Source organism: Mus pahari, chromosome 19, assembly GCF_900095145.1.
Source record: "Mus pahari chromosome 19, PAHARI_EIJ_v1.1, whole genome shotgun sequence".
NCBI lineage: Eukaryota > Metazoa > Chordata > Mammalia > Rodentia > Muridae > Mus > Mus pahari.
In genome coordinates, this window is record NC_034608.1 from 86,871,467 (window position 1) to 86,894,650 (window position 23,184).

A 23,184-nucleotide genomic window follows, 5' to 3' on the forward strand; every position below is an offset into this window, starting at 1 on the left:
GCTGAGCCATCTCTCCAGCCCTCAGATGTTTATCTTAATGTGGCTTTATTTTATTTTGTCGCTGTTCTCCCGTTACTCCGGGGTTCCATCTCAACATATAAAAAAACAGAAGGGGAAAAAGAGTGCTACTCTGAAACCTAGGAAAGTCACTTCACCTATGTCTCCAGTGTACTTACCATAAAACGAGAAAAAGACTACCTACCAAACCGGGCTGGTGCGGGGTGAAGGACCTTGCCTTATTTTTAAGTATAGAGAGCACCCGCAGGCGCAGAAAAAACGCTGCCATGACTTGGAACTGCTAACATAGCCCTACCCGCGCTGAGGCCCTGGAATCGCCCACGGCCAATGGCCGGCTTGCCAGTGCAGCACCTAAGTAGGTCCAATGGTGGGCGCCAAGGCCGAGGAGCGAGTCTGCGGCACATCTTAAGCAGCGCCACTTTTGCACCGCAGAAAACCCTCCTCGGAAGCATTACCACGGGAACTTCCTGCGCTTCGGCCGCGGCTGCTGCCGGGCAGCGAAGGCGGGAAGCACGAGGCGTTCCCTGCGCGCGTGCGCTCTCTGCCAGAGCCAACCGTCTACCCAGTACGCTTGCGCCTGTTCGCCAAGCCCGCCCCTTCCACGCTCTCGTCCACCAGCGCGCAGAATTGTTGGGGTCCCTCCTGTCGGGGGCAGGGCCTGGACGCTGAAGGGCTGAGGAGAAGGCGCGCACGGGAAGGCGGGGTCAAGATGTGGCCACACCCATCTCTGTTCATTTGACGCCCTCACCCTCGACTCTCCAGCACTAGCCAATAACAAGCCTCCCTATACCAAGCGTCAACCAATGGGCTGTGCGGTCGACTGCTTCCGGCTCTGCGCCGCATTCGCCTTTTTCCCCTGGGCTCCCTGCGACAGGCCGGGCTCCGGGTGGCGGGCGTCGGCCTGGGTGACGCGCGGCGGGCAGAGGGCCAATAGGGGGCGGGATCTGAGATGATAGACGGGTCCATCGACCAGTGGCGAGGCGCCGGCCGTACTTCCCGTCGGGGAGAGAGTGTAATATGGCGAAGACCTACGATTACCTGTTCAAGCTGCTGCTGATCGGGGACTCGGGGGTAGGGAAGACCTGTGTCCTGTTCCGCTTCTCCGAGGACGCCTTCAACTCCACATTCATCTCCACCATAGGTAGCGGGGCCTTGGGCGGCCGGTGACCAGGGCTGGACGCGCCCCTGTGGGGCTGGGCTGAGGGATCAACTCAGGATCCACTCGGGCCGAGGATCCGGGAGGGTCACGGGGCTGGACAGAGAAGCGCAGCGGCCTCCATCTCCCGCCAGGGTCCGGGCCCGGACTCCCTGGCGGGACGCCGGAGACCAAGGTGCAGACAGGGACATGCAGGCTGCAGTCTGAGGAAGAGCATGCACTGGGGTCCTGGCGCCTGTCAACTCTGTCTTTACAGCAGACCTCTAGACTGTTCTTCCGGGGAGACCCCCGTCTTACAAAAGTGGAAACTGGGGCATGGACGTGACACCTGACCTCGTAGTTTCCTGTGTGGCAAGCTTGGCATGTGCAGTATCAAATCTGTAGTGGACTCGTGATGGGTGCTTTGTCCCAGGAGGAGGAATTTGAAACTGAGGGAGGGTGCGGCACGCTCTGAAGGTCACCGTCTACAGGTAGTAGGGGTGAGATTTGAACCCAGGTGTGTCTGACTCCAAAATTCAAGGTTCAGCTGTCCCAGAGCTTCAAAGGGCCACCACCACTGATCCACATCTAAGTCAGGACTCCAACCCGAAGTTCTCCTGCCTTCTCTCTGAGGAATGGTGACAGTATCTGTCATCCCGGTGGGAATACAAGAGAAAAGGTTCCAGTAAGAAACTAAGACCAGCCATGGCTACGTGCAGCCTTGACTGACTTCCCTTTCACTGGGCCAAGAACACCACCTGTCACTTGCTGAACAGCTTTTCCCCGGGGCTGCCTCACAGCGCAGTTGAACAGAATTGGCTTGTGATGGCCCCAGTTCTGACGTCAAAGATGGTGCTGACCATGCTCCTTACCATGAATAGTCATGGCTCACATTGAGTGTTACCTGGAAGTAAATTCTGTCAAACAGAGTGACCTGGATGGTGTATGGCCCTGAAACAGGAGAATGGTCACTAGGCTTGGTTTATCCCTAGTCAGGATGTGGTTCCATCTCCAGCACCCTGAAACCAGATGTGGTAGTGAACACCTGTAATGACAGCACTAAGGACAGGGAGGCAGGAAGATCAGGAGCTCAAGGTCATCCTTGGCTACATAGTGTTCAAGGCTAGCCTGGGCTGCCTTGGAAAGAAAAGGAAAACTGGGGGGATGGTTTCTGTGTCAACTAAGTTGTTGTCTCCCTGACCTGAACATCATTTGATAATGCCATCTAATATCTCCTTCCCAGTCAGTGCTCTGAAACAGTCATGTGTCAGGCGTCAAGTGTAGGGAACTGGACAGGGAATCAGCATACTCGAACTCTAGGTTGAGCAAGCTCTAACCCTCACTGATCCAATTTTATTTAGAGCAGATATGGCACTGTCTGTCTTGTCTTGTGCCCTGGGTGGTTGAGGATTAGATCTATACAACCAGTAGAAGGCTCAGTCTGGAGGAAGCAGAGGGTTTGGGCACCCCTGAATACAGGTGCATTTAAAGCCTCTCTCCCCCACCCCACCCAAACACTCAGCTTCGGAGTTACCCTCAGGTGAGGACCAAGCAGGAAGTGGCAGTAGCTACCCACAGGCTCTGGTTTGTTCTCAACACAGACCTTAGTTTCCCATCCTCAGACACTTCCTAGTCAACACCAACATGGTGACATTAGTTCAGGGGTGTTTTGTTGTTGTTGATGTTCAACTTGGCATGCATGCATATATGTGAGAACGTTCCTGTGTGCATGCAGGAACAGTTGGGGTTATTCCTCAATCTTCACCTCATTTTTTAAAATTATTTTATTGGGAGTGTGTGTGCATGCTTATGCACATGTATAGGTCAGGGGACAACTTTTAAAGTCTGTTCTTTTCCTTTCACCATGTGGGTCCCGGGGATTGATCTCGGGTTGTCAAGTTTATGGGTGAGTACCTTCGCCCACCAAGCTCTTTGCTTGGCCTCTCTCTGAACCTGGAGCTCACCAAGTTTGAGGCTGGCTGACCAGCAAGCCCCAGGACCCTTCTTCTCTGTCTCACCAGTGCTGGCATTGTAAGTTTATGCCCCAGTGCCCAGGTCCTCATGCTTTTGTGGCAAGCACTTTAGGGATTGAGTCATGTCCCTAACCCTTGTTTGGTTTGTTGTTTGAGACAGGCTAGCTATGTAACCAAGCTGTTCTGGAACTCATGGAAATCACCTGCCTCTGGCTCCCAAATTCCAATGTCAAAAGACAACTTATGGGAGTCAGTTTTCTCCTTTTACCATGTAGGACCCATGAATTGAACTCAAGTCATCAGGCTTAGTGGCATCTTAGTGGCAAGCACCTTTATCCACTGAACCATCTTGCTGACCTGTATTGCTTATTTTGTATCTCATATATGTTTGTTCAGTTTTTCTTTTTGAAATAACGGGGATGGAGCCAAGGACCTCAACACAGGTCAGCTATATATCTGACCATTGACCTTCTCCATCTGGCTGGCTTAAAACTTTTTTTTTTTTTTTTTTTTTTTTTAGTTTTTCGAGACAGGGTTTCTCTGTGTAGCTCTGGCTGTCCTGGAACTCACTTTGTAGACCAGGCTGGCCTCGAACTCAAAACTTTTTTTTTTAAGATTTTTTTTTATATATATAATATATATAGGTGAGTACATTGTCACTGTGTTCAGGCATACCCAAAGAGAGCATCAGATCTCATTACAGATGGTTGTGAGCCACCATGTGGTTGCTGGGACTTGAACTCAAGACCTCTGGAAAGGCAGTCAATGCTCTTAACTGCTGAACCATCACTCCAGCCCAGTTTAAAACTTTGGGTCAGAAAACTCACTTAGTCCTTCAGGGTCCCGAGGAGACTGGCCTCATCCTTTATAGTGAGGTGGGTGTGACTGTCAAGATCACCCAGTGAGGTGGAGGTGGCATTTGAACCCAGAAATCGGTATCACATTCCCACAGACCTCGGTCTTCTAGAAAAGTTATTCTCCTTGACCTTGAAGTTATAACCTTATAATTCTGGAGCCTCATAAAGTTTACAGCTCCTCACTCAATTCGTGCATTAATAAAAACCAGGAGGGCTCCAGACCAAAGTGAGATTCATGACTACAGTTGGTTACACACTGACCCTGGACTTATGTGTGACACACTGGGGAGTGTCTCTGGAACAGTATGCCCCAGCCACCTAGTCCTAAAGTTATGCAGGAAGGTACATCCATCCATCCATACTGGCAGCCAGCAGCCTTCACTGTGTTTATTAATGAAGGAGGATTGAGTGGTGGTTGTTTTGGAAGCTGTACCCTGTGAATATTTGTGATGTGAACCTGGCCCTGCAGTGCACTGCAATCAGTTCTGAAGCCAGGCTCAGACCCATTCATCGTTCCAGCAAACACTGTAGTATTATCTAACCATCTCTCTGTTGTTTGAGATGGGACCTCATATAGCCCACCCAGGCTGGCCTCGAAGTCCCTAGGAAGCTGAGGATGACCTCGAACTCCTGATTCCTCTAGATTGCTTGGGTACACCAGGACACCCAGGTAATTGGGTGTAGGGGTTGATCCCAGAATTTTGCTGTATAGTCTACCAGTCACAACCTGATTTGTTTTTAGTGTAAATCACATTTTTGTGTTGGGTGCTCCTGCCATAGTGCATTTTGTTTGTTTGTTTGTTGTTTTGGCTTTTGTTGTTGTTGTTGTTGTTGTTGTTTTGTTTGGGGGGAGGGTTGTTCAAGACAGGGTTTCTCTGTGTAGCCCTGGCTGTCCTGGAACTCACTCTGTAGACCAAGCTGGCCTCCTGCCTCCTGCCTCCTGCCTCCTGCCTCTGCCTCATGCCTCTGCCAAGTGCTAGGATTAAAGGCGTGTGTCCCCACTGCCTGGCCATAGTGCATGTGTGGAGGTCAGAGGGTAACTTGGCAGAGGTCAGTTCTCTCCTCCCATCATGTGGGTTCTGGATCAGACTCAGACTCAGGCATTGTGGCAAGTGTCTTTACCCACTGAGCCATCTCACCAGTCTCTCTCTCTCTCTCTCTCTCTCTCTCTCTCTCTCTCTCTCTCTCTCTCTCTGTGTGTGTGTGTGTGTGTGTGTGTGCGTGCGCGCGTGCGCGCGCGCGCGTGTATAAGAGAGAGAGGAGAGAGAGACTGACTGACTGACTGACTTGCTATGTTGCCAGGCTGGCCCAGAACTCCTAGGCATAATTTTTCCTCCTGCCTCCCAAGTAATCTCAAACTTATTTGTAGCCAAGGTTGCCCTTGAACTCCTAACATCCTGCTGCCCCCTTCAAGTGCTGAACTGACAGATGTGTACTGCCACCTTAGTTTATAGTGGTGCTGGACCCATCTTCAGGCTAGACAAGCCCTCTGCCACCTAAACCACAGCCCCACTCCCAGATTTTTAAAAGGTTTTGAATAACATTTAATTTAATTGGGGGGTGGTGCGCATGTGTGGACAACTTATAGGAGTTGGCTTTCTGTTTTTACTATGTGGCACTTAAGTTGGAGTGAACTTAAGTCATTGGGCTTATTGGCTGCCATTTGCCAACCTGGACAGTGGGTAGTTTGTGTCTCCTCTAGACTGAAAAATCTACAGAGGACCCAGGCATAGTCATGCTTGTAATCTCAGCACTAGGGTGGCTGAGGCAGGAGAATCACTGTGAGTTTCCAGATGAGCCTGGGCTGCTGAGTCTGCTGTCGTGCCATCCTAAGTGTAGGAGCTACTCCTCCCTCGCTTCTCTCTCTCTTTTCCTCCACCCTCCACCCCTCTGTTTCCCTGGCTGGTCTCAAATTCATACCTGGGTACCATCTCCCCTAGAGCAGCTGAGACAACTCCTGTTGACCCTCAGGGAAGGTGGGATGGAGAGGCACAGCAGACCTTTGCCTGTTCTGTCTGTTGCTCCCTCCTACACTTCCCTCCCAGCACAAGGTCACAGTGAGTTCTAGAATACTAGTGTATAAGGCTAAGAGTGGACTCTATCCGTACGGCAATGGGGGTCTGTCATCCAGTGATCCCCTTCTCCCATGCTCCTGTGACTAAGTCTGCATGGTTCACTCATCAGAGCTTGGATGGGTTTATTCCTTTGGTCTGTAGTTAGAATTTCAATAGACAGATACCTATTCATCTCTCTAGGAAAGTTCATGAAACAATGAAATCCTGTCTAAAAATAATGCAGGCCAATGAGATGGCTTAGCAGATAAGAGCACTTTCAGGCAAGGCTGACAACCTGAATTCAATTTTTGGGACCCACATGGTAGAGAGAGAGAGAGAGAGAGAGAGAGAGAGAGAGAGAGAGAGAGAGAGAGAGAGCGCTGCCTCCTGAAGTGCACCCCCACCTTCCAAAAATGTATATTTAAAAAAAAAATCTATGGAATATATTCAGAATTCCTATGTAAATAACCTGTCATAGTATAAGAGGGATTTGAGCATCAGCAGATTTGGGTGTAGGAGTAGGGTCCTGAGCCATCTCTTGCCCATCATGGGATGTGTGTGTGTATGTGTGTGTGTGTGTGTGTGGTGTGTCTAGTGTTGGAATGGTAATGGTGGATGAAGGCCCCACAAAGCCATTTTGAGGAGAAGGGCACCAGGTGACTGGAAGTAAAAACCATCGCAGAAGAGAGAAGAACAGGCGTGAAAGCGCCCAGGGTACTTGGGATATGTGGGGAACTGCCAGGGGACCAACATGGCTGCTTAATCACTGTTCTTTTGCTGTGAAAAGACACCATGACCAAGGCAACTCTTATAAGAGAAAATATTTAATTGGGGCTTGCTTACAGTTTTAGAGATTTAGTCTTTTATCCTGGCAAGGAGCATGGTGCTAAAGCAGAAGCTAAGAGCTCCACCCTGATCCACAACCCAAGGGAGACAGAGGCTGGGCCTAGCATAGGCTTTTGAAACCTCAAAGCCCACCCCCAATAATGTACCCCTCCCAACAAGGCCACACCTCCTAATCCTTACTATCTTTTCAAAGACATTCACTTCTTGGTGACTAAGCATTTAAATACATAAGCCTTTGTGGGCCGGTGGCATGTTGGCAACAGAAATCAAACCCAGCCATTAGGCTTGGCAGCAAGACCCTTTATCTTGCCAGCCCTTAATTAAAAAAAAACAAACAAACAAACAAAAAAAGAAAAAACCAAAAAACTGGTAGCCCACTGGAAGCTCCAGAGCTGAGGCCAACTTTGGGGCATAGTTAGAGTTAGGGTTGGTTGTGGGTTTTGTTGATTTTTTAAACCTGATATTACATAGGTTGGCCTCATATTTACTATGTAGCTTACCCTGACCTGCTAACTTTTCTGCCTCCACTTCCTAAGGGCTGGGATTATAGATGGGTGTCAGAACACTTGGTATACACAGGTTTCTTCTGTACAGATGGTTTGCCAGCTACATGTCAGAGCCCTGCTCAAGAGTCACCTAAGACCCCTTCCTGATGGTGCCACCTTTCCCTCTATAGTCCCCTCTCCTGAGGGTGACTTGGAAGCTCTTTGACACCCACTGTTCCTTCTCAGTCTCCTCTATAAGCCTTGGGCTTAAGATGTAGCTCAGAGGAAAAGCACTTGCATACCATCCACAGCAAGGCCTAGTGTTCCAACCAGAGCCTCTGGGAGAAGGCAGTGTGATGAATCATGCTGGGCACACCAACACCCAGAAAGTAGAGGCAGGAGGATCAGGAGTTCATGGTTACCTTTGCCTACATGAGATTCTGTTCTCAAAAATATAAGTAACTGAAGCTGTGCAGTGATTGTGGAGAGAGGATATGGCCCATTGGCAACACAAAACACTATGGGGAGGCAGGCCCCAGCCTGTAGAAGGCTTTAGGATGCCCACTGTGAGGCTGGGCCGGGAGCAGCAGAAAGGTAGAGCTAGCTCAGGGGCCTGGCCCATCTCCCATTCCCAGCTTCCCTTCAGCTACTGTTGTCCCCACAGCCTTAGGCTGTGCTTCTAGTAGGCAAAGACACTTCCAGAAGCTTACAGTTTTGTTGTGGAGAGGACCCTGAGGTCTCAAGGACGCAGCATACAACTGCTGCTCCAGAAGCCACAGCCCTGTTAGCCCAGACTGGTAGCCTAGGAAGTGGCCTGGCTTTGATAACACCTTTTATTCTTCCTTTTCTTTCAGGAATTGACTTTAAAATTAGGACCATAGAGCTCGATGGCAAGAGGATTAAACTGCAGATATGGTGAGTGCTATTGCCTTGTATGGCCCCTGCATCGTGGCCCTTCGCTGGTTCTACACTGGGAGCAGAGCTGTTGGTGCCCCTCCACATACGCACACTGTCCTTTTCCTTATCGTTTTTTGAAAACGTCTGTCTGTGTAGTCCTGGCTGGTCTGGAACTTAATATGTATGTAGATCAGGCAGGCCTCAACTCACTGAGTATTGCCTCTGCTACTTGAGTACTGGGGTTAAAGGTGTACTGCCACCACATCCTGCTGCAAAGATGACTTCAAATTTCTGACCCTCCTGCCTGTTCCTAAGTGCTGGAATGACAGGTGACAAACCTAGTTTTGCAATGATATTATGAAACCAGAGCCCCATGCATGCTAGGCAAGTACTCTACCAATTGAGCAAAACTCCATAGTACCCAGCCCTGAAAACATAGTTCTTTCCCTCAGAAGATTCCACAGTTTCATATCCAGCTCAGGTAGCCATCCTCTGCTGGCCACTGGAGCCTAACATTTGTGTTAGGGACATAACCTGTGAGAGAAGAGCTACCCTATCCAGTGAGCTCAGGGTCTAGGGTGCATGAGAATTATGATGAACCTGGAGAGAGCCCTCCATGCCAGGAGGTAGCAAGACAGTGTAGAAAGAGAAAATTCTGGAAACTTTCCTAAGTGAGAATGGATAGGATCCCAGAGGCCCAGTACCCAGGAGATATGCCATAAGCCTTGGCCCTCCCAAGGAGCCTGGAGAGTAAGCAGCAGAGGCGGTAGCGTACGGCCCCTGGGCTGTGGATTTCCAGTGTCTCACCATGCTAGATAACCCAAGGTAACCCGGGACTGCAGTCTTTAGTCTCAGCTTCCCAGGTTCTGGGATGACGAATGTGCACCACCACACCCAGCTGGGGGTTTCCTTCTGAGCCCATGGCCTCACCCCAAATTTTCAAGGCCTCACACCACTTCCTGTTTTCTCCCCTGAGGAGAACTGAGGCCTCACTTCCTGGTGTGTGGACCTGAAACCCACAAACAGCCTTAAAGCAAAGGCCAGACTCAGCAGCCAGGAGTCCTCACAGTCCTCAGCCCTGGGGTGACCTTGGCAGCCAGGGTCAATTAGGAAACTGAGCATCTAGGACCCCAGCACTGATGCGGGCTGGGAAGTAACCCAACATCTGGGAGGCTGAATTCAGCCAGCCTTGAGCAAACAGACCCAAGTCACATTAAAGAGCAGTGGTATACATTTGTCATCCCAACCCTCATGAGGCAGAGATGGGAGCGTCACAGCAAGATTTAGGCCAACGTGGCCTGCATGGTGAACACTTGTGTCAGAATCAAACAGAAGAGTATAATCAAACACTCAGCCAGCCAGGTACCCCTGGGAGGGGGCAAAGAGCCTAGGCACTCCTCCCCCATGGCGTGCTCGGGTCTCTTTCGTCTCAGCATGAGCCATCACCTGGCTTGTCAGTATCTAGGGGAGCCTCCTGGGTCCCCTTATCTCTAGCTAGTCATCAGTCCTGGCCACATGGTAAGTTACAACCCGTAGAAGTCCTCCACTTCCAACACAGTGGCCATGCTGCAGCCTTTGTGCCCAAGTCCAAAGTGACAGTCCCAGCAAGCCAAGCCGCCTGCCCCAGCTCGCCCCAGCTCCTCCCTTTCCACCTCAGCATTCTCAGCCAGGAGAAGAGTCACTTGAAGGCCGGCCTGGGCTGCGATTAACATTCTTCACCATGCATGTTCTCTGCAAGTTCCACCAGCAAGTCATCTCAGAGTTAAAATTAACATTAAAATGAGAGATTTGGAGCTAGGAACAGGACTCAGTGACAGAACACTTGCCTTAGCATACATAGAACACTTGAGTTCCATCCCCTGTGCCATAGTAAAATAAGATTCAAAGTCAACGGGCCAGCAAGATAGCTTAGCAAGTAAAGGTGCTTTCTGCAAAGCCTGATGACCCTGAGTTCAGTCCCAAGACCTAGACCTAGAAGGAGAAGACCAACTTCTACAAGTCCTCCAGCATGTGCTTTGGCACTCACGAACAATAAAAATAACAGAAAACGTTACAGGCAAGATGTAGAACTCGGAGTCAGCATTAGTCCTTTCTGTGGAATCCAGACATCAAGAGCCAGGGGGTTCAAGGACAAAAAGCCTGCCTCTGAGTAAGTCACTTTCTTCCAGACCTAGGGATGGACCTATGACCTTGTGTGTACTAGTCAAACACCACCACCAGGTATCTACCCCCGTCCCTTTCTTATTCTGTGACAGTGCCTTGCTGTGTACCCCAGGCTGGCCTGAAACTCACAGTCCTCCTGCCTAGGCCTTTCCAGTGCCAGGATGACAGGTGGGTATGTAGCTCAGTACAACACCTGTGTGTCGACCACACACCCCATATATGCAGGTGGCACTAACTGAGATGCCCCTCCCTGGACACAACCTCCTTCACACAGGTAATGACAGAATGCACTTCGGAGCAGCAGCCCCTGAGCTCACCCTGCTCTTTCTGACAGTCAAGACTACATCCCACCCTCAGCAGCCTTGGACAATACCTTGGAGCCAATACGTGGAAGGGTAGAGGGGACACAGGCCACTGGGACATTCGTCCAGGGGACTCGGAAGGGCTATAGTCTTATCATTCCATATCCCCTTCTGTGTAATCACAGGAATAGAGGTGACTCTTTCTCGAGCAGGAGGGAATCAAGGGAGAAATCCAGCAAGCCAAGGGTGTCACTAATACCGTTCATCTTTGCTTCTAGGGACACGGCCGGCCAGGAGCGATTTCGAACAATCACCACAGCCTACTACAGGGGTGCCATGGTACTGACTTTTTGTTGTTGAGTAGAAACAAGCAGCAGTACTAAGACCTGAGTGATCGGCTTCTCTTGTTATTGTTTCATCTTGTTAAAACAGTCCCAAAATATAGTCCAGGCTGGCCTAGAACTGACAATATAGCCAAAGCTGGCCTGGGACTCAAAAATCCTTCTGTCTTAACTTCCCAAGTGCACCCAGCTTGTTTTATATGTTTTTAAAATGTTGTTGTGTGTATTTGTGTGTGCATGTGTGTACATGACTGTGGAAACCAGAGGTCAGGTCACCCTCCAACATTGTTCCTTGAGTGCTTCTCACTGGCTTGGAACTTGCCAATAAGACCAGGCTAGCCCAGAACTCACTTTGTAGTCCAGGCTGGCTGGAAACTCACAATTTTCTTACCTTAGCTTCCCCAGGCTAGGATATCACAGGTGTGTGCCACCATACCTGGCCAACCTTTGTGTCTTGCAGAGCCTGTGTTCCAACTCTTTAGGCAACTCAGGACCCAAACTGGCTTTAAAGAGGTCAGTGTGCCCTGAGTGGCTCGCTGAACCATTATCTCCTTATACATCACAGCTTCCAGACCTCAGACCCGGTGTAGGGATGAGAGGAGCACCAGGAAACACCCTTCAGGCGAAGGCAAGCCTCGGCTAGCCTCCAGAGAGGCCATCAGTGCTCTGGAATTTACTAGAACAACTTCAAGTTTGGACTTAACTTAGGGTTATCATTGTTCCATCTTCCACCTAGGCCTGCACTAGCAAACTCACCCCCACATATTTTCCTTGTGGAGATGGGGGGCGGATAGGAAAGGGCAGGTACCCACTCTGACCAGGTGCTGCTTGTGTGAGACTATGCAAAACAATGCATGAAGGAACAAAGGAAGCAGGAGGAGCCACTTCAGTCCTGTCCAGAGTCCTGGGCCACCTTCCAACCTACCTCCTCTCAGAAATGTCCCCAGATTCCTGGGAAAACAAATGGATCTCTGTCTCAGAATCCCATTCTTTCACCTGTGCCTTCTGTAGCTCAACCAGCCATTTAGGGCCACAGGCTCCCAGTTCTTGCCAGCATGCTGTCCATACTGTGAGCACAGTGTGAGTCTCAGTCCTTGTGGAGGCCTGAGGAGGCCTGAGAACTTAATGGGGACACCTGAGGACTGGGATCAACAGGCATGAGTAGTGACATTAGATTAAGTATTTAGAGCGTCCCAGGAAGGGCAGCCAACATTGGAGACTCAGTCCTGTGGTCTGCAACCATAGCATCTTCTATGCTAAGGTTAATCTTTTATTGCCCTTCCAGGGGACTGGGGTCGAGGGGTACCTCTGTCCTCTGGAGAGAGCTATTTGGACCTCTCTAGACTCAGATAGTCTCCCTGAGCTCCCACCCCATGACTGGTAGCACCTTCAGTCTTAGCCTGGTTCTCCTTGGATCGTGGCCATGCCCTGCTAAGGACAGGTGTGGACAGGACCCTGAGACTTGGCAGTTCAGCCTGAGTTCACACACGGATTCACTGGCTGTACCCGAACCAGCACCAAGATGGTAGGAATCTACTTCAGTGTTATTTTGATGAAACGTTCTCACTGTGTAGCTTAGGCTGGCCTGGAACTTCTGATCCTTCTGCCTCAGCCTCCTGTATGCTGAGATGACAGGTCTGTACCACCTTACATGCCTGGGTTACAAGGAGCCAATGATGGAACCTGGGGCTTCATGCATTCTAGGCAAATGCTCTGCCAACTGAGCTACATGCCCAGCCCACTTTTTTGTTTTGTTGTTTTGAGATAGGGTGTCACTGTGTAGCCCTAGCTGACCTGGAACTCACTATGTAGACCAGCTTGGTTTTGAACTCAGAAACCTGCCTGACCCTCCCTTTTCCTGGGTATTGCTATTAAAGGCAAGCACTGTCATAACCAGCTGATTTTTCTCTTGGCATCATCTCTGTACCTCAGACTTGTAGTAAGCCTCTACATCAGCCTCCTGAGTGCTAAAATTAGTTAGTGAATTATTAGTTATACCTTGCGCGGGCTAGTGACAGCTCACACAAACAGCCCATATCACCTTGTTTTTATTTGGTTCTGGTTTCAGGGCTGGGAATGGAACCCAGGCCCTGACACGGGCCTGCCATTGACCTATGCCCTTGCTGGTCCTTCCTCTTCCATGGCAAATGTGGGCAGCCTTAGAGATGGGCTGCTGCATTCTACAAAAGACTCCCCTGTAGTGGATGCCTGAGGGAGAGAGGCAAGCAAGGCCTAGGCCTGGAAACACACAGTGCTTGATCCTGTGTAGGTCTCCTGATAGTGCCACCAACTAAGCCATTGTAGGTGCCACATAGGAAACCCAGGCCAAGACTCCTGCAAATGGTCTTCTGACCTATACACACACACACACACGCCTGAAGCTACTTAAGGAAATCCAGGGCACAGAGAGAGAGAGAGAGAGAGAGAAGATCTACATATAGCATAGGCTGATCTCACCAGCACTCAGGTCTCATGGATTTCCATCTTAATCAAAAAGATCTATCTCCCTGTGCCTCAGTTTCTCCTCTATAGTAGCAGTGAGTCAGAAGAGTTAAGCTGGGCTGAGGCCACTTTCTGTATCTTTTGGATCTGTGGACTCTGTGTCCCCTCATATTCATAGGGATCTGAAGAGACCACTTATCCTGGTCTCTTCAGAAAGCAGATCTCAGCTCTGAGTCACTGGAAGGCACATGAAGTCAGACATGGTAGGGTCCCGACCCTTCCAAGGGCAGGGCCTGAGTACACACCTCAACCTGCTGTAAGCCTAGCACATAGTAGATAGAATGCCAGATATCCTGAAGAGGCACTAGTTGAGTCTGGAGGCCTTTGGGGGTCCAGGCACACATTTCTGCTGGCATAGGGAGCCAGCAAGGCTCATTACAGAGTGTGACAAGGTCTAGCTTGGGAGTCAGAAAGGTCACCATGGAGGTAGAGAGGATGACAGCCAACTGGCTGACCGAGACAGTGGTCACCTCCAACAGTGGCCACATCCAGTCCTGGTGGGTACACTGCCTGTCCTGTAGACCCTCAAAGTCCGTGTCCCTCTCTCTCCCCACCCAGGGTATCATGCTGGTCTACGACATTACCAATGAGAAGTCCTTTGACAACATCCGGAATTGGATTCGGAACATTGAAGAGGTGAGGGTACCCTTTTGCTTCCTGTCCTGGGCTGTGACTCAGAGCCAGGAACCTGGGAGACAGGTGGAGAGAGAGGAATGGGACCTGAAATCATCATTGGCCCACACAGTGCTCTTTGGCTGCTCTTGCAATCATTTCTGTTTGGAGTCACATAAGCATTTGGCTCAAACATTTTGAGCTGCTGTGCAACAGGGTATGAGCCTGTCCAAGTCCACATCTGGGACACCAGGTAGTCATAGAACGAGACCCTGAATTATAAAGGAATAAGGAGGCAGCCAGTCCAGCCTACCCTCCCAGAGCCAACTTTGTCCTCTGTCCAGGTGCTAGCCACACCTATTCCCTCCCTGGCCAGCTCCACCTATAGCCCTGATGACTAAGCAGGTGGGGCATTGGGTCTAAGTGTCAAGAAGTTCACCTGTCTACAAAACCACAAAGGAGCACTTGTCACTCTGGACCCAAGACTGGTGGGCACCCAGGCCAGGCAGAGACGGAATTGCTTTGAGCTTGTGTTGGGACCAGGCCTTTGCCCTGGCTGTAGAAGTCATCTTGGTCAAAAGAGGAGTTCTGATTTTGGCTTTGGGGGTACCCTGAGTGATCCTCTAGCAGACAGGGGGTATGACAGGGAGCAAAGAATGAGTTTCCCCCACAGCAGAGCTGCTCTCTGATGTTCTCTCCTTTGGGAAGCGTGGTCTCTTCTACAGAGGAGCTGCTGGAGGGACTGATGAGGGAGCCATCTCTAGGAGAGAAGCCTGGGTGCTCAGCAAGAACTAAAGCAGGAAGTCTTGGCTGTTCTAGGCACAGCCTTGTTTCTAGAATGTATAGAGAAGAGAGGGTTGAAAGGTCCAAGCAGGCATTGGGACTTAAGCTGGCAAGTTGTTCAGTGGATAAAGGCACTTGCCAGCAAGCCTGATATACTCAGTTCAGTTGCTAGAACCCAGATGTAGCATGGCGTGTGCATGGGATTGCTCACAAGCTAACAGAACTGCTGAAGAGGGCATGGATAAGGTCTCTGAGCATCTGCTATGGGAGACATGCCTCTGGAGCCTAGTGACCATGATCTGTGCAAGCTATTTGCACAGTCAAGAAGTGTTCAACAGGGCTGGAGAGATGGCTCAGAGGTTAAGAGCACTGACTGCTCCCAGAGGTCCTGAGTTCAAATCCCAGCAACCACATGGTGGCTCACAACCATCTGTAATGGGATCCGATGCCCTCTTCTCGTGCGTCTGAAGACAGTTACAGTGTACTCATGTAAATAAAATAAATAATTCTAAAAAAAAAAAAAAAAGTGTTCAACAACTAGGGACATGAGCTGCCCGCCACCAAGCAGTCCACACCCTGCCGTTCACTTTGACCCTGTTCTGCCCTGTTCTCCTCAGCATGCCTCTGCAGACGTGGAGAAGATGATACTTGGGAATAAGTGTGATGTGAATGACAAGAGACAGGTGTCCAAGGAACGGGGAGAAAAGGTGGGTGTTGCCCCAGCGGTACCCTCATGATCGGTTTCAGCTTGGGTGCTCCTTCCTAGTCATTTTGCCATCCTGACTTGCCTGAGATGGAGAGATCCTTGTGAGGTGATAACCCTAGGCAGGATGCAATGAGAGCTTGGCAGTGAACTCTTGTCACCAGAACCAAGCAAGGCCAGGCACAGCTGGCATCACAGCCAGGAACAGAGCTGGCTTAGGCTTTGCCACATTCCTCTCCTCTGCTCCCTCCCCACTTGGTGTACAGTACCATCACACAGTGAAGGTAATACCCTTAGCTTGAGTATGGTAGCAGCCCATCCCAGTTTCCATTCCTTAGGAAACAATGGGAGTCCACACTGTGTTCATGTGTCGCCTCCATTCCAGCTGGCACTCGACTATGGGATCAAGTTCATGGAGACCAGTGCGAAGGCCAACATCAATGTGGAGAACGTGAGTCTAGTCTGATCCTGCAGGGAGCCATGGGCTGGAGGGGCCTTCCCTTGGGAGATTCAGCCTGGAGTATCCAGAGGGATTGGCCTCTGGCTCAGGGTGCCCTCTGTTGGGCACTCAGGACACAGTCTCGCTAGCTCAGTAAATGAGGGAAATCAAAGCTCAGATTCCAGTACCTAGTACCCAGTACCTAGTACCCAGTACCTAGACCCAGCTGTGTTCATCTCAGCCACACCATTAATTCATATCCCCAGTGAGGATCCAGGTCCCAGTGCTGTGCCCTGATCCTTATGCTGTCCCCAAGGCAGTGCCAGCCTGGCAACTGGCCCTCAGCTTTTCCCACACAGCCCTAGTGACATTCAAAAACAGACCTGCAGAGATCCCTGTGATCTCAGCACTCAGGAGGCTGAGGCAGGATTGCTGAGGCCAGCCTGGGCTACACATCAAGACTGGGGGTGGGGGCTAAATCGCCCACATCACTCCACAAAGTACCCAGAGGACAGTGGCCAAGGCCCTTGTCCTGTTCGACTCCCTTCACCCCTACTCCTCCCATAAGCCACTTGGGCCTGCCCTCCCCAGCCTTTGCTACATTCCTTTCCTGCCATCAGATTCTTGTTCCCCTGTTCAGGCCAGCCTATCTCCATGCACTCTCCTCCGGCCCCACTTTGCAGGTCACCAACACTGCATGGAGATGCTAAATCCAACCTACCTTAGATTGTCCCCTCCATGGGACAGCAGGCATTTGCAGACTGGAATTTGTAGCTGTTCTTTAAAGAGAGGAGGAACCAGACTTGATAGTGATGCCTGTTGTCCCAGTCCTTTGGAGGTGGAGGCAGAAGAAACAGGAGATTTAAGGTCATGCTCAGCTACAGGTGTCTAAGGCTGGCCTAGACTCTCTAAAATTAAAATTAAAATTAAAAAAAGAATCGCCATGGACAGAACACAGCCATAGATAAATACTCCTTCCAGACCCTTCTGAACCAGTTAACCACCTTTGGGCAAATCACATGATCTATGAGCCTCGTGTCATCAAGGGCCAACTGAGTAAAATGCCTGCTCACATTCACGGGATTGTTGGTCTGGGGGAAGGCCTTTGTTCCAAGGTGCTCTACAGAGGGTGACAGATGGGGGCCTGACTGGGACAGGAGGAAACCTCCCTTCCCTCTAGCCAACAACTTCCCACCACTAGAGGGTGCTGACGGCCTGTTCTTCCCACAGGCATTTTTCACTCTTGCCAGGGACATCAAAGCAAAAATGGACAAAAAATTGGTGAGTCCGAGTCCTTCCTAGGTCTCCATATGGGGTTCTGTAGGGTGCAGCCATTCTTGACTGGGGCAGCACATCACTGCCCAGACCTGTCATCCTAGAGAGAGAGAGAGAGAGAGTCTGTCTGTCTGTCTGTCGGTCTGCATGTGTATACATGTGCAAATGGCAGCCAGAAGTCAGTGTCAGTGTGCTCTTCATTCAGTTCCCACCTTAGCTTTTGAGACAAGATCTCTGACTGGACAGTGAACCTCGGGCCCTTCTGTCTCTGCTACCCTGACACTGGGGTTATAAGTACTACCACCCTGGCTTGGGTTTTGTTCATTTTTTTTACAGTATTATTGTACTGGCTTTTTCACAGTATGAATGTTTTGCCTGTATGAATGTCTGCACCAAATGCATGCTTAGTGCACTCAGAGGCCAGAGAAACTGAAGGTACAGATAGGAACTACCATGTCATTCTGGGAATTGAACCCAGGTCCTCTGGAAAAGCAGCCAGTGCTCTAAACTGCCGAGCCAGCTCTTCAACACTTCTTTATTTATTTATATTTAGGGTTTCCCTTTTTGGGCAGCATGGACACATGTCTGCTGGTACCTGAGAGGCTAGAGGCATGGGATCCCTGTAGCTAAAGGCACAGATAGTTGTAAGCTGTACCTCATGGGTGCTGGGAATCAAACCCAGGTCCTCTGCAAAAGCCACTGGTGCTCCAACTTCTGAGCTGTCCAGCCTCCATACCTGGCTGATGTATGCTGGGGGTCAAACTCTGACTGAGCCATCACTGTAGCCTTTTCAAGCCTAGCAGGCCATTGCTGAGAAAAGAAAGTAAAGCTTTCCTGACTGAGCTCAACATGTCACTGAAGCCTGGGGACACTAGGAACACAATGTGATCCTGCCCCCTGAGCTTTTACCCTCCCCAGACCTACCCGTGTTACTAGAGATCAGAGAACAATGGTTAGTCCTGAGGCTCTTTCCAGTGTGGTCACCTAACAGTATGTGAAATACAGCCTGCCCCACACCTTCATCTGGGCTCTGAGCCGCCAGTGAGGCACAAGGTGGACTTGTGGCATCTCTTCATGCTCACATCTAAATGGCAGCATTCCCTGTAAACCTATGTACCAGGCAGGCAGTGCAGCACACAACTCAGGGCTTCGTTTGATAGCACACCTACACTGGAAGAAACAAGAGCTCACTCACACACACACACACACACACACACACACATTAATAAGTAAATCTAATTTTTAAAAGCCTTCTTTGTAAGAAAAAGACTAGAGTTTAGGTCCTGTGTCGCTAGCAGTAGGTGGACCTGCACCACTGGAGTACAAGAGGCAGAAAACTCTAAGCCTCCCGAGCCCTGGGGACAACACTGTCTCCATGATAGACGGTAGGGGTGTTTAGCATAGATAGGTGAGTAGATGGGGAAAGGTAGGGAGGAAGGAGGAGCAGAGGAGAAAACAAGATGATTTTATCGCTGGAGGATGTGGCTCAATGACGGAACACTTGACGAGCATCAGGGTCCTCAGTTCAGTACCCAGTGGCAGCAAGAAACAGAAAAGTGTGGGAAGAGGTGTCTGGGTGTTGGTGGGGAGGAAGAAGCAGATGAAGGCAGCCTGGGGGCTGTGAGAGGTGAATGAATGGTCAGGAGACAGCGGGATGCTTTTGGAAGAGGGTGGCTGATTTTGAGGGTGAATGACTGCAAGAGTTTGAGTGGATGAGATCGATCATAGGGGAGTGGGAAGGGTGATGATGGGTGGGTTGGGGATTGGATAGGGGGTGGGTAGTGATTCAGAAGATATAGATCAGACGAATAGATGGACAGTAAGGAGATGAGTGGATGGTTGTATGGGTAATGGTGGGTACTCAGGTGGTTAGCAGGGAATGGCTGAACAGCAGGGGGATAGATAGATAGATGATGGCTAGCTGGCTAGTGGGTGATTGGATCTTGGGTAATGGATGATGGAGTGACTAGTTGAACAGTCATGGACAGACTATTTGACAGCTGTTTGTGGGTAGTAGGGAGAGCCTACAAGCCACAGTAAGTGACAAGGCAAACTTGTGACTTCAGGAAGGGAACAGTCCCCAGGGGAGCAGCCATGGAGTCAAGATCACAGTGGAACAGCAGAAGAGGACCAGCTTCTTCCGGTGCAGTCTCCTGTGAGGACAAGGTCTCTGCCCATCCTGAGCCTGTGCTCAGCCCAGCTGACTGTGCCTGCCCCGGGCGAGCCTCCACATCCGATGCTTGGACACGGCTTCCCGGACTCGATTGAGAAATCGATTATTTTAGTAACCGTCTGATCTTTTCCACCTTCAGAGATGGAGAGAGTTAGAATTTTGCTGTTTTTCCTGTGTCATCTGCCAGTCAGGCCTATCCGTCCCCTGCCGCATAGGCACAGATGGAGAGAGGTTGGGTGGGGGCCCGGCAGCCTCCATTTCCAGCCTTCTGTCCTTCCAGCACAGAAGGTAGCCAGCGGTAGTGCCCAGCCTGCCTGGCCCCCATACTCCAAGCACCACCACCAGGGCCACTGAGGGACAAGCCTGCACCTGCCTTCAGCTGTTCTCAGTTGTGGACAAGTGACAGCTATGTCCACTGTCTCCTTACGTGTCAAACCAAAGGGAAGCACAAACTAAGGAAAGCCCACTTAGAGGATTTTGGAAGAAGTGGACCACTTCCATGGCCAGAGCAGGATGGGAGTCTGCGATCCAGACTGAGGTGACATCACCACCACTCTCCCAGACCCACTGTCACTGGGCCACCTGCCTCAGTGGCACCAAAACCGCCTCCCCAATCTTCTCCGGCTGGCTCTAATCGGATGTTCATTTTCTATCTAAGATGATTTTTTTATTTTTCCAGATTCCTAACACCATGAAATGAATCTGTCTTTGATTTTCTAGCAGCATACCTGGGAGATTGGGAACCAGCGTGACTGCCCTGCACCCACAGGGCATCTGGTCCCTGAGTCCCAGACAGGCATTCCATGGCACAGTACTCCCCTGCAGTCTTTACCCAGTTGTGAAGTGACAGCTCTGTCCTCCTGGGGAGACTGATTGGGACTGACGTCCTGGTGGGAGGGTGTCCTGGTGGGACTGATGTCCTGGTGGGAGGGTGTCCTTTGGGAGCACCTTTCTTTTTACTCTAACCCTTCCCCCAAGCTCCAAGCTGCTGTCAGTCCAAGATGTCAGTATCAAAATCTCTCCCTTTTTTTGAAATTAAAGCCAACATACCAGCAATAGTCACCCGCCCTCCCCTGGAGTCTCTGATGTACCATGTTTACACTGACCAGTGCACTCAGAAAATCAGATTCAAGTGCATTTAAGAAGAAGCAGTTCCGCCTGTGCTGCACCGCCAGGTGGCTGTGATTGGTTGCAGGTTCAGTAGGTGCCTTTAGTAAAAAGTGACCTGAGGCCTAGAGAGGTGGCTCAGCAGCTGAGCACAGCTCTAACAAATGAGCCAGCAGTCATCCATTGCCAGTGTCTCCTCAGTTTGGGGTGGGACATCATCCTCCCCTCCCTATCCACACTAGGATTTTGGCTGGCATGGTCTTTTGGTGATCTTGTGCTCACAGTCATAGCATCAGTGAGCCCGCTTGTCATGCCTGACAAACACTGCACACATCCTCCCCTTTGGCTCTTACTGCCTGCTTCCTACCTGGGAAGCACTCCGCCATACTCCCCAAAGGACCTGCCTCTTAAAGGTCCCATCACCTCCTAAGTCCACACTGAGCTAGATCTGCTTTTTGTGGGGTGTTTTTGGGTTTTTTTGCAGCAGACCATCATGTAGCCCAGGCTGTTCTTGAATTTGGAGCAATCTTCTTGACTCAGCCTCTATGATGATGGAATTGCAGGCAGTCCTCACCAAACCCAGCTGGCTCATATCATTGTGGACCACTAAGGGGTCACAGCTCCCACCTCACAGGTGGGAGGAAGATGCCAGGAAGATGGGGAGTGGGTGAGGAAGACAACCAAGATGTGAACACTGGTTGTAAAGTGCTTTGTACAAAGTGGCACTCTTAAGATCCTTCCTGTAGGGGCTGAAGGAATGACTTAGCAGTTAAGAGCACTTGTTGGTCTAGCAGAAGCCCAGGTTCTATTTCCAACGCCCACCATCTAATTCCAGTCCCAGAGGACTGACACATCTGGGCTCTAACACTATGCACACACATGCATAGACATACATAATGCAGGCCAGACACTCAAAAAACTGCCTTCTGTCTGTATCATAACTCATATCCCTAAAGAATTAGTTGGCCCTCAGAATGAGCTCAGCATATCTGGTCCTGCCAGGCATATTTGTAATCTGGGTTCTAAGCCAGTGTTCATCAAGCAAGGTGCAAGGACAAGATTTGGTGCCCACGGTCTGCTGAAAAATAATAGCCCCTTTTGTTGACTTAGATTTTTCAAAAACCTACTTTAATAATGGTTCTTAAACACTTCAACTTCCCTTCTAGCCACCACCTGTAGGTTGTGGAAGAGAAAAGTTAATAGGAAATGGGGGTTGGGGGCCTGTTTTGGGGCCTGTTTAGAAATGGTTCTTTGGGGCTGTTTCAATTGTTCTTGTCAGCAGTTGATTGGCAATCATCACTCACGCACAAGTCAGCAGTACTATCAAGAAGAAACTGTGAGGCTCTGCCAACCAGAGTCTGTGGAACCCACCGGAATATCATGAGAAGTTCTTTGACGAGTTACTCTCTATGGAGTTAGGAAACGCAAACCCACACAAGAGCATTGTCAGTGAAGTCTAGCCAGGCAGAGCAAGCAAACCCATTGTAGAGCCTTGCCCCACTCTCTGTGGGGCCATTTTTATATTCTTCCTAAACATCATGTGTCTTCTCATGTGTCTGCTTCAGCAAGACATCATCTGATATAACTGAATTTCCAAAGAAACCAGAAATTTCTACTTTAGCCTTTGAGCAGAGAGATGTTCGGGTTTGTTTGTTTGTTTTTCAATATAATAGAGTAATAACGACAATATCTAAGATAAAAAGGGCATAAAGGACCAGATCATGAGACCTATTTAGGCTGTTCCCAGTACTGGGAAAGTTAGGACGGGAAAGGAGACGAGTGTGGGCTCTGCATGGACTTGGAAGGGGCTTTTAAATTCATTTTTATGTGTGTGTTCTCCCTGCATGTGTGACTGTACCACACTCATGGCTGTTGCCCATGGAGGTCAGGAGATATTTTGGGTTCCTTAGAGCCAGTCACAAGTGAGCCGCCATGTGGGGGCCTACCAACCCCGGTGCTCTGCAAGGGCACTCAGTGCTCCTAACCACTGAGCTGTCTCAAGCCCTTGGACACGTTTTTAACAATCACAGACTTTTAAAATATCCTCCCCAACATCAAGATTACAGTATGTTTTATCACCTAGTCTTCGTGCACAGGCCACTACTTCCCATTGTCTCCCTTGGTGAGTTGCCACTGGTAGCCTGTCATCTCCTGTCTGTACCTTTGCCTGCCGAGCTGTGTGCCAGTGTGATTACACACAGCCTTCTGCTGATGTGCCTCAGCAACAGCTTCTGGTGGTTTGTTTGTTGAGATAGGGCCTAGTTATGTAGCCCCAGCTACCCTGTACTCAATATGTAGAGCACTCTGGCCTTGAACTCACTGAGCTCTACCTACTTCTGCTTCCCACATGCTGACATTAAAGGTGAGGGCTATCATACCCAGCAGTAACAAGTTTTTTGTTTGTTTGTTTTTTTTAAGGTTTTTTGAGACAGGGTTTCTCTGTATAGTCCTGGCTGTCCTGGAACTCACTTTGTAGACCAGGCTGGCCTCGAACTCAGAAATCCGCCTGCCTCTGCCTC

The 23,184-nt window shown here is 50.1% G+C and overlaps 1 protein-coding gene across 1 annotated transcript; it reads left to right on the forward strand.

The window, feature by feature from the left end:
• Nucleotides 1–1,003: 1,003 nt before the first annotated feature.
• Nucleotides 1,004–20,616, forward strand: Rab8a (RAB8A, member RAS oncogene family). The gene is made up of 8 exons (XM_021219017.2): nucleotides 1,004–1,159; nucleotides 8,223–8,283; nucleotides 11,009–11,069; nucleotides 14,132–14,209; nucleotides 15,586–15,675; nucleotides 16,057–16,122; nucleotides 17,341–17,391; nucleotides 19,452–20,616. Exons 1-8 carry the CDS (start codon nucleotides 1,036–1,038, stop codon nucleotides 19,542–19,544), a joined length of 624 nt encoding a protein of 207 aa, XP_021074676.1. The 5' UTR covers nucleotides 1,004–1,035; the 3' UTR covers nucleotides 19,545–20,616.
• The last annotated feature ends 2,568 nt before the right edge of the window (nucleotides 20,617–23,184 follow it).

Bases quoted from the DNA above. Each gene is read 5' to 3' on its own strand.
- Rab8a (XM_021219017.2), top strand. From the start codon at position 1,036: ATGGCGAAGACCTACGATTACCTGTTCAAGCTGCTGCTGATCGGGGAC. The intron at 15,676-16,056 runs GTGGGTGTTGCC...CCTCCATTCCAG, and splicing joins CCAAGGAACGGGGAGAAAAG to CTGGCACTCGACTATGGGAT. The intron at 17,392-19,451 runs GTGAGTCCGAGT...TTGTGACTTCAG, and splicing joins CAAAAATGGACAAAAAATTG to GAAGGGAACAGTCCCCAGGG.